This window comes from Biomphalaria glabrata, chromosome 13 (assembly GCF_947242115.1).
Source record: "Biomphalaria glabrata chromosome 13, xgBioGlab47.1, whole genome shotgun sequence".
In the NCBI taxonomy this organism is placed as follows: Eukaryota; Metazoa; Mollusca; class Gastropoda; family Planorbidae; genus Biomphalaria; species Biomphalaria glabrata.
Window position 1 is genome coordinate 10,922,040 of NC_074723.1, and position 12,082 is coordinate 10,934,121.

General features: G+C 34.8%; 1 protein-coding gene across 1 annotated transcript; it reads left to right on the plus strand.

Annotated features, from left to right (window-relative positions):
* Positions 1-8,729, plus strand: LOC106067592 (7SK snRNA methylphosphate capping enzyme-like). The gene is made up of 4 exons (XM_013226785.2): positions 1-1,557; positions 1,672-1,890; positions 2,518-2,638; positions 3,709-8,729. Exons 1-4 carry the CDS (start codon positions 1-3, stop codon positions 4,767-4,769), a joined length of 2,958 nt encoding a protein of 985 aa, XP_013082239.2. The 3' UTR covers positions 4,770-8,729.
* Positions 8,730-12,082: the final 3,353 nt, after the last annotated feature.

A 12,082-nucleotide genomic window follows, 5' to 3' on the forward strand; every position in this document is an offset into this window, starting at 1 on the left:
ATGGACGTTGTTGTTGCAGAATCTTCAAATACAAGTGAAGTCATAACTGCGATATTCGCTGACGAGGAGAAAAAAACAGACGCAGATTCTTATAATACCGGTAATAATAATGGAGTTGTATTTGACAATCATGAAGAAAAACTTAGTGATGTTAACATCTTTACCAAACCCTATTCCCCCTATCATGACATGAAAGAAGATAGCCAAATTGTAGTTGATAACAAACAGTGCAGCAGCAGTAATAGTGATGCTGAAAATAAAGACAAAGATGATAAGGAGTATGAGTCTGAACCTGCTTCATTGGTAAATTCTGAAGCACAAAGAAAATTTAAAAGTAAAGGGTTTCAAGGTAAACAAGGAAAAACCATCTACCCTAGACCTCGCTCAACATCAAAAGAAATGAGAGAGCTTTCAAGAAAACATGCTCAGTTAGAAAAAAATTTGAAAATAGAAGGCCTGCCAGATCCACCCAAGTTTCGCAAAAGAAGACTTTCTTTGAGTTCTAACATGGGCAGGCCACATGACAAAGATGTTCCTTTCAAAAGAAAAAGATTAGCTTCTATGGATCAAAGACCTAAGAAAGATCATATGCCTAAATGGGAACTAATGGGTGGTGATGCCCGTGATCCATTAAATCTTAATGGATTAGCTCATAGTGAAGAAGGAAGACTGCTCAATTTAAAAACTCCAGAAAGTTCACCACTGCCTACTCCTGATTTCAGAAAGATTGTATATGTAAAAGTCCCCCCAAATATAGAAGATCCATTAAATTTAGAAGGCAAACATGATCAGAAAGTAATTGACATGCTTTTAAATGCAACAATTAAAAAACGGCATAGGTCAAAGAAAAAGAAACATGATGACACTCAGCAAGCTAATATTTCAATCACTAATGCCACAGATACAGAACTATCAGAAACTGTCTGTGATGCTGAATCTGACATTAATGCTCATGATGATACAGTTTCTCCTAAACAAACCCCTCAACCAGTAGAGGAACTCACACCAAAGAAGTCAAAGCCGGACGAAATCCCAACCCCTACTCTTAGTACAAAATCTAGCGCATCAAGCAAAGGGCGCTCTCGCTCTAGGTCGATAAGCATGAGTCCAGATAGAAAGTTTAAGCGTCAGATCAGTGGTGGAAAAGGAAAGGCCACTGCCAATGAGCCAACAAAGTTTCCCAAGAAACCAATGTTTACTTTAGGAAACTATAACAGGTATTATGGCTACAGAAACAGAGACCAAGAGCCTGACCCACGACTACAGTATTTTAATCCGACTTGGTTTAAGGATAAAGATGTTCTAGACATTGGTTGTAATGTTGGTCACATCACCCTAGCACTAGCTGAACAGTTTTATCCTCATAAAATCCTTGGCATGGACATTGACGGCAAACTTATTCAAGCTGCTCGACAAAATATTAGGCACATGTTAAGTTTAAGAAGAAAGGATTCCTCCAAATACCCCAGAGTTTTTGAAATGACTAAAGGCCCTCTTGAAGCTCACCCTTTAATGGGCTCATCTGATCAGTTTCCCAATAACATACTTTTTCTGCAGGTAAAATCCTTTTTGCTTTTTTAAATTAGGTTTGTAGTTTTAAGGACTAATTAATACACATTGCTTCCAATTAATATTATTATTAAACATATTTTTAAAATTGTTATTCTTCAGGGTAATTATGTCCCAGGAAGTGAAGAAATCCTCAAACTTCAGAAGGAAGAATACGATACTATTTTAGCATTATCCATCACAAAATGGATTCATCTGAACAATGGAGATGCAGGGCTAAAGCTTTTCTTTCAAAAAGTATTCAGACAGCTGCGTCCTGGCGGAAGACTTATTCTGGAGCCTCAGCCTTGGTCAACTTATAGAAAAAGAGCTAAGCTTTCTGTAAGTAAATTGTGAAAGTTAAAGCTTTGTCTTTTATGAAAAATGAGTGCCACATATGTATGTATATCATGTTTCATCTGTTTCTGTGGCCTACGGTTAACGAGGGTGTCTTGTGGCCAGCACAACGACCAACTGCATTTACTTTTCCCCAACTAATGTCAGGTACCCATAAGAGCTGGGTGAACTCAGAAGTGCCCAAATATCCCGAAATTAAAAATCCCAGCCTTCACCTGGATTCAAACCCAGGACCCCCAGTTCAGAAGCCAAGCGCTTTACCGCTCAGCCACCGTGCCTCCATATATATATATATATATTTATGCAGAAAGGCCAGGAATAAGGTAAGGCAAAGTCTGAGGTAGGGACTTCATCAAATGAAAGTTCAATAAATCACAAACTATTGCAGGACCTTGAACGTGTGTATATATATATATATATATATATATATATATTTACATACACAATCACACACTGCTTATTTTAAGTAAAAATTTACTGAAAAAATGATATACACACATTTTTTACTTTTCTTACCAAAGATTTTTTCATAAATAATTTAAAGAAAAATAAATATTGAACTATAATTGAATAGTGTTAATACATCTTAATAGTTGTTTTTTTTTTCTTCAGCCTGAGATGTTTGCGACATACCAATCCATTAAACTTAAACCTGAAGCCTTCAAACATTATCTTCTTTCAATTGGATTTGTCAAGTGTGAAGTCATTGGAGTTCCTATTACTAAAGCAAAAGGTAGAAATTCATTATTTCAGTGTGTTAGAGGCAATTATCGACTCTAAGCACAATAAAAATAAGGTAGTTATAGTGAAGTGGTCTGTGTCCAGTAATCTTATTTATGTAGGCAGTGATTTGGAACACAGTAATTTTTATATCTTGTTTTTCTCACATATAATATATATAGAGAGAGCACTTTCTTAACCCTGTCCGGTCAAATGTCCCACTGGGTGGGACATTTTGGTCAAATGTCCCACTGGGTGGGACATTTTTTTTTTTCTGTTCTGGTCGAATGTCCCACCCAGTGGGCCATAATAATTTGGCTCGAATTTAAGTTAAATATCAAACTTTTTGTTCCACTTCCTGATTCCTAAATTTTAAATTACTATTTTATAAAGCAGAAAGTAAATGATTATCGTGAAATTATTCTAAAAAATAAATAAAATAGCTTGACCAAGATCGTTTTTCACAGCATCAAAGGAGGTGCGGGGGGGGGGGGGGGTGGCCAGAGACTAAAAAAAATTCCAATATTTCATAGCTAACTTTCCAAACAGAAAGACTAAAGACTGCATTGTTTGCAGTAACAGAAAAACACCAGGCAGTGGGTGTAAGACAGTATTCTAGTGTGAAACTTACTCTCAGTTGGTCAGTTACGTCACCCTGGAGTGCACCCTCGGGAGTGCTTCAAAAAGTACCATCCACAAATAAATTTTCAAAACTAAACATTCAGACATCATGTTTGGAACATTTTTCGTTGTTATAAATAAAATATAAAAAAAAACAACAACTGGATGTCTGTTTTATTTTATTTTTCTAATTTCTTGTAAAATACTCTGAATCAGCTAGAATTTAATTCAGACCTGGCTGCAAACTCCTCAAAAAATAAAAATGACTGGTAAGGGTTTAATTGTACATTTTATCCCTTAACAGTAAGATAAAGCAAAATGTTTGGAATTTTAAAAAAATAATTAAAAGATATATTGAATTAGTTTGTAGTAAATAAGCATTTTAAATATTATTTCACAAAAAAAATATCTTCTTATTTTGATAAACCAAAGAGTAAAATTTATTTTTTTCTTTTCAATTAGGCTTTAGGCGACCTCTTATTCTATTCACCAAGCCTGATAACAGACAAACTCCCAGTGTTTCAACTACAGAAGAGATTGATTATAGAGATGTTTGTCAAGAGTGTGGCAGCACCAATAAAGCAGAGTGTGATCATCCTCAATTCACAGGCATGCGCAGAGGTCCTTATGCAAGCCATATGTATGACCACATTAACTATCCTACTAATGCATCGTCAGACTCTCCTTATTTCACCCTTCAGAGAACTTGCACCAGTGCTAGTTTTACATACAACAACATAGATGAAAGAGGCTCCAATGTTCCAAGTGCTGATAGGAGTGAGTCCATGGACGATACCAATGAGTTTAGTGTGAGCAATTTTACTAGTGACTCTTGGAAAAGGGTGAGAAGCTCAGAGTTAGACTGTAAGTTCAGCTCAAGCAGTCGGTCAGATATCAGTGGAAGTGAAATCAGCTGTTCAAGCTCTAGCACTAGTGGTTCAAGTTCCTCAGGATCCAGTTCCAGTAGTTCATACTACAGCCCTGAGCCTAGTGGCCCCAATGGCATTAATGCCAGTGACGTTGAGTATAGCCCTGCACTGAATGGTGCCATAGCTGTGCCCAGTCCTGGACCTAACAATGACATTGCAGTTTCCAGTCCTATCTTTCATGGGGCCAATGGTGACATTGCTATTCCCAGTCCTAGTTTTCATGAGCCTAATGGAGCTATTGCTGGAGGTGGTCACATCATGGCTAACTGGGCTAATGGAGAGCATTCAGATCCTCCAATATTGAACAATAATTCAGATAGCTATAGCCCACAGTTCAATTCACCTCATGGTGACGCGGGTCCTGAAGATTGGGTTGATGTTAATAATGATGCATCTGGAGCAGCTGCAGCCAGCGAGGAAATGGCTGAGGTGCCTTTGGAAGAAGATGCCGAGAACAATGACATGGGACAAGCTGAACGCTCCCCTAATGTATATGAAGTTAATGGTACTGACAATGTTGTACAGCATTGGGATCATGACAATCAAGATGCCAATATAGATGCTCCTCTTGGTAATGGTAATTCTCATGGTTAGACTGGAAAGTAGCAAGCTATGATTTGTTTCAACAAATTTGTTCATTGAACCTTACTGCCATTATTATTCTGTACATATTTTATTACTTTGAAATCTCTGTCTTGGAATTAAACTTTTGCACATTTTTTTTTATTTTAAAAATGAAAAAAAAACTAAACAATAGCATCAGTTGAATTTGAAATGAGGGGGCTACTGTGCTGAGGTTTAATTGCTTGAATCTCAGTGGAGTCTGGCTTTTTTTTTTTATAAGAAAGGTATTTTTTTAATTAAGGAATGTATGCATCCCACATGGCAACTGATCTCCTTACCACACAATGTGAACTAGACTTCACCTGCTTTGTGGTACTACTAGAAATAAACATTCACTTTATTTATATTTTATCAAGCAGTAAAATACCAAATTGGTTTAGAAGCTATTACTAATTGATTTAGTTATTATGTTCTTTATTTATTAGAGAAAATGAATAGAAGTGATTTTCTTTATCACAAGATTATTTAAGTTGATCATGTACAAAAGTAGCAAGCTTTATTCAATATGCATGCGTAAGTATATTTTAAGAACCCCATCATTAAAGTTCTTAATAAGATACAATTTATGCAATTTTCTATTATTAATTCACAAGTCTCCATTGGTTCCTTATGATGTTTAAATGCATTTAGTATTTTTAATGTTGTGCCATCAAAAGATAGTATCTTCCAATATGTTCATACAATTTTCTTCTTTTTAAGCATTTATTGTCTCAATAGAAACCAATTCCACTATCAAACTTCAATAGTTTTGCCTCTTCAAAAGTTTTGTATGCATTTGTTTTCTATTGAACTAAATAGGCTATGGACTTTTTTGTAATAGTTTTTTTTTTCACTGGTGTTGTATTCAAACTTTTTGCTGTGTATAATTTCTACAATGAATGTTTTCTACACTGTGATATAGATGTACAGTGATATGATGACACCATAACAGTTTAATGTAGCCATAGCCTATTGTCTACTGTGTGTATCCAGTTGTATCAGCACATTGTGAGAGTATTTGTAGCTGCTGTAATAGTAATAGTTACATTGCAGTTTAATTGAAGAGTTGCATTGTCTTTTCTTTTAGAATGATTTATCCATTGTTTTGAGACATTAGCTAATTGCATAAATTGTGTGTATCCATCAAATCTTTGATGGTATAATGTGTGGCTAACCAGTACTTACCTAAGAACATGAAAAACATGTTTATTGTATTGACCTTGTTAATGTAAACACACACACAAATCCTAAAAGAAAATACAGTTAATTTTTCATTTAGTTTGTGATTTGTTTGATGAAGCATTTTTTAGTGTGTTAAATAATTAAATGCTTTCACTTACAATAGAATTTTAGAGATTACAGTTTTTAGTGTTTATTATTCATGTGAAATAGTTCTTGTTTTCAAGTCTTGAAAAATAAGTTTGTGGTTTAACAGAATTGTTGACTAAATGTAAACCATTTTCCATTTTCTTTATGTCAACCATTTTCAGTTAGTACAAATCTGTCTTATTTTCTGATCCCCCAGAGATCAAGAACAGAAAGATTTCTACTCTAGATCTTGAGAACAAAAAAAAATATTTTCAAGGATTAGTCAAATATTTTATTTAAACAGAAATGACTGAAAGTAAATAAAACTATTTAAATTAATGTTGAAAACAATGTATAAGTTTCATTTAAATACTTACGTTCATTTCATATGCTAATATTATTAAAAAGGATAGCTTATATGAAACGACTGGGTGCTTGTACTCAAAATGTATGTTCCTGTCCAATGAGCACATTTTATTTCATCCCAAAAGAGTCCTCTACATGTAAAATCATCCCATTTTGTCTGTGTGCACCTTAAAATAAATTTTAAAAAACTCTTGTTTGAATAAAGTGATGATGTGTGTTAAGGCAGCTCTTGCAACGCAAATAAACATTGGTGGGCATTAAAGCACTTCTTGGATGATGCTGGCAATTTTTTTTGTTTCTGCTGGTTGTGGTTCATTGTGTTTGTATTGTCATTCATGTTAACTTTGAATTTAAGCTTTTTCTTTTTTCTAATGAATGAGGCACATCATTTTACTTTTCAAGTCTCACTGGGACATTCTAATAAATATGTGCAATAAAATGATCTTGAATGAATGCTTGTTGAAGTTTTGATCTAGAAATAATGAATAAGAATCAGTCATTTGTATGCTACATTGATTTATTTAAAATAAGTTTAAAGGTGTGTTTTTTTTTAGTTCTATAAAACAGTGATTCTCAACCTTTTAAAATTGTTGAAAGAGTAAATTGTTTACCTTTAGACTTAAGTAAAATTATTTTTGGAGCCCTTTAGATTTCTTTGTGCTTGTATTAAATTTAAAATTGTTTCTAAAAGTTTGAAGAAAAAAAAGGGAGATATCTCACATGCAAGTAAGTAAAGTTCCCCTGTCAGACCATGTGACCTCAGAATAGCTTATTTCAAATATAAAAATGGCTCATATGCCTGTTGTGTAAAATCAAATATTTGAATATAATTATTTAATTTCTTTATCTTTAAAATACATCTCACTATATTCTTTTATTTTTATGGACAGAGAAAATTCCTTTGGCAAATGACAAATTGTATGTGAACTATCCCAACAAAAGTCATGTTTCAAGAGCTAAGTTTTAAATTCTTGAGAACCTTGATTTAGCATCTAAATAGTATCCTACTTTCAAATTATCACGAATAATTACAATTTGAAAGCAGAAAAGAAATTAGAATGTGATGCGTAGATGGGCAGTTCCTTATAGTCAGATAGTAGGACCATACCTATTATATAACCTTTGAACACATTTTTTTTGTTGGTTTTTTTTTTCTTACTCATTGCAAATATTTTTTTTTCTAAAAGAAATGTTTCCATTTAACCTTTTTTAACTATTAGAATTCTCTCTTCCTATTCTTAAAACTTCTTGTGTGCATCTTTGTTGATTCCAAGTTATTCAGTGGTCTTATGAAGTAGAGGGGAGATGGTAGAGTGAAGAAGTCATACAAACTATTACCTATTGAGAGTTTAATGACATAAAATTGTTGACTTAATGTGTTTAGTTAAATGTTTGCAATGTCCTATGCTAAACTGTTCATCAGGCATTAGTGGTGAGAATTGTTTGTGCACATGAGTTAAAACCTTTAATTAAGGATTTATCAATTGGCTGTCTGCCTTTTTAAAAATTATTTGATGAGTAAATTATGTACCTTTAGGCTCAAGTAAAATTATTTTCAGAGCCCATTAGATTTATTTGTGATTGTATCTAATCTAAAATGTATTGGTTCTAAAAGTTTGAGAGAAAAAAAATATGGGATATATTTCACTTTTCAAATGAATAAATAGCATTAGTTTATAGCCATCTGTTCAGTTCAATATAAAATGTTTTATATTATAATATGTTATTGTCCTATAATCTGTTGTTCAATATATTGGTATGCATTAGTTCTCTACCTTACATGTCATTCATCTATGTTTATGTGTGTATAGCATTGAACCAAGTTTTCATGGTGGTATTTTCATAGAAATGGTATTTTTGGCAGAAAATAATCTTCAGTACCGGTAGATTAAAAAAAATGTATAATGAAAAACATTGCAATCATTTTTTTAAATAGTAACTTAAGTTAACCAAAAATAGTAATGATATGCCACAGAATTAAGAAAGGTCTGTTTCATAATTTAAAAAAAAATATCATTGTAAACTGGTTCCTATCTATCTGTTACAACTTTGTCCTGCACATTCTATCCAGTGGGGACTGACACCCCTCCTGACCGTACAATTGTAGATAGCGTAACAATCTTCAGTTTATCAAGCACTGCACTCACTGTGGATGTTTGCTAAGTTAGTTCTGTGTTTCAGGGCAATGACCTCTTTGTTTTGTATATATTTGTACATTTGTCAAAACATGAAATAACATTTGGATTAATGTTGTTAAATAAACATGTTTGAAATAAATTTGTTTTCATGTTACAATTATTTGCCGGTACTTATTTAATGTAATTTCAGGGTGTGGAGTACCATAGTCAAATGTCTCCTTAATAACTGGGACGTTTCAGTTGTTAGCCAATTAGGCCTGTCAGCATTGTGCTAGTAATGTAAATCATCCTTGTACAAAAAGAGGAGCACACAAATAATATGGTCCACATTTCGCACATAATTCAAGGGACGTTCCAGAATTTTTTAAAAATTTAATATAGTGGTGAACAAATATGAAAACATGATGCGGAACTACTGCTGTTTTTTTTTAAAGGTTAAAGATAAAAAAAAAAAGATTTCTTGACCTTTCGATAATTTTTTATACCATGACATTTTCAAAAACTATTTGCTAAGAAAACTGACTTACATATGGTAACTGTAGAAGTATAATTTGTTCTGTTTAAAATTATTCAATAGTTAACGACTAAATACAGTTGAGCAAACTCAAAACATACTAAAACCTCCTGACATGTTACTCTGTGCCGTTTGGCACATAGGGCGGCAAGCTTTACAGGTATCGGCCATAGGCGACTTCCATAGCCTCTTACATACTGGTACCCACTACCCACGGATTTTAGGTCTGCTAAGAAGATGCCACGCTCGTGTGGAGTTTTTGATCTCCCATCGAGCGCCTCCCCAGGTGGCGGATAGGGGAATGCCCTCCAGATATGGTGGGTACCGGGGAAATAAAATACCCGGGGTGGACCAAAATCAAACCTGCTGCCTTGCAGGAAGTGGAGGGATCCACAAAGGCTAGGGCACCTTACCCGAAAATAAAGGCAGCTATCCAGAGAGCTGAAAGGGGCAGCCCCCCAGATGGTTATGCACAGGGCTAACAACTCTGTCATATAAAAAATACTGTTACGAAAGCTAATACACACAAGAAAACCCGGACAGATCTCAACGGAAAACGACCTAGGCCTGGAAAAGGACATGATTTTTGTTTTGCGACATGGAACGTGCTAAGCCTTTATAGAGCAGGTGCGCTAGCCCAACTTACTGAAGTGTTAAAGAAATATAGGATACCCCTTGTAGCCCTACAGGAAATCAGGTGGAAAGACTCGGACATTCTCAGAACCAAGGAGTATACTATATTTTATAGTGGTGGAAGCACTAACAACTTAGGTACAGGTTTTGCTGTTAAAAAGGAAATGGTAGGTAATGTCATTGGATTTAAACCTGTAAGTGATAGACTCTGCTCACTACGTTTGAAAGGAAAATTCTTCAACATATCATTTATCAATGTTCATGCCCCTACTGAAGATGCAGATGATAACACAAAAGAAGCCTTCTATGATGGACTGGAAAGAATTTATGATGAAGCGCCAAAGCATGACATCAAAATAGTCCTAGGAGATTTCAATGCAAAAATTGGAAAGGAACCAGCATTCAGACCAATAATTGGCAAAGAAAGTTTACATGAAGAGACCAACAATAATGGCATAAGATTAGTGGATTTTGCATCAGGAAAAGGAATGTCTATCAGCAGCACAAAATTCCAACATAAGAATATTCACAAGGTAACCTGGATCTCACCTGATGGCAACACCCAGAATCAAATAGATCATATACTCATAGATAAGAGACATGGATCAGACATACTAGATGTAAGAAGTTTCAGAGGAGCTAATGCTGACTCAGACCACCTACTAGTAAAAGCTAAATTTAGACAAAGAATAAGTACCATACACAATTACCAAAGAAAGAGAGCACAGCAATATGATAGTCAAAAACTCACAAAGGATCCACTTGTTGCAGAAACTTATAGAATGGCACTCCAAACACAACTGACAACATTAGAAAAGGACTGCGAAAATAACATAAATGAGCATTGGGAAATAATAAAGCATGCTACCAAAAGAACAGCAGAAGAGGTAGTTGGATTTAAACAAAAGAACGAGAAAATAGGGTGGTATGATGATGAATGCAGACAAACTATAGAAGAGAAGAACAATGCCCGAATGATAATGCTACAGAGAGAAACCAGGAACACTAGACAGCAATACAATGAAGCAAGAAGAAGGGCCACAAAAGTTTTAAGAAAGAAAAAACGGGAATGGGAAAAGTCCAAGATTACTCAAATTGAGGAACTAGCAAAGGAGGGAGACATGAGAGGAATGTATATGAAAATTAAAGATGAAAAGAACGGATTTCAAGCTAGATCACACATGTGTGAGAACAAAGATGGTCAGCTTATTACAGAAAACAGCAGGGTCATTGAGAGATGGGCTGAATACTTTGAGGAAATCCTAAATACCACTGAAGATGGGGACAATGGAGAATATGAACTGCCGCATGGGGGACCAGATCCCTTAGTGAACCCTCCAACACTCATTGAAACATCAGAAATAATTAGGACCATGAAGAATCACAAAGCACCAGGAGAGGACCAAATCACAGCAGAACTAATTAAATATGGAGGGAAAGACTTACATTCCCAAATACACAGACTAATATCAAGAATTTGGGAAGAAGAAGTAATACCAACAGAATGGGAAACGGCTCTTATAACCCCAATACACAAAAAAGGATCCAAGTTAAAGTGCTGTAATTACAGAGGAATCTCTCTACTAAATGTGACTTATAAGATACTGTCTAGGCTTATAACTAAGAGACTTGGAAAATATTCAGAAGAAATCTTAGGTGACTACCAATGTGGTTTCAGACCCAACAAATCCACAACCGACCACATCTTCACACTAAGATGTATACTAGAAAAATGCCATGAATACAACATACCAATCCACCAACTCTTTATAGACTATAAAATGGCTTATGACAGTATCAGAAGGAAATACCTATATGACACACTACAGGATTTTGGAATACCCAACAAGCTGACAAGACTTATACATATGACATTAAACAACTCAAAAAGCAAAGTCATAATACAAGGAGAACACTCACGGGAATTTAGGATTAAACGAGGATTAAGACAAGGAGACGCACTTTCCTGCATGCTTTTCAATTTAACACTGGAGAGAGTTATAAGAAATATACACATAAACACAAGGGGAACTATTACTAACTACTTCAGGAGAGAAAACATGGGTCCACAACCAACAGGGACGATATACAGCCAACCTCTACAATACCTTGCTTATGCCGATGACATTGCCTTATTGGGTAAAGAAACCTCTGACATCGCTAGAGCCTTCATACAACTAGAAGAAGCATCTCGACCAGCAGGACTTGAGATCAATGACAGTAAAACCAAGTACATCACAATGACAAGAGACAATCAAACAGAGGGACAAAATATCAAAATCAAAGACCATGAATTTGAAAACGTCCAAACTTTCAAATATCTAGGAAGTACTATTAATTTCAAA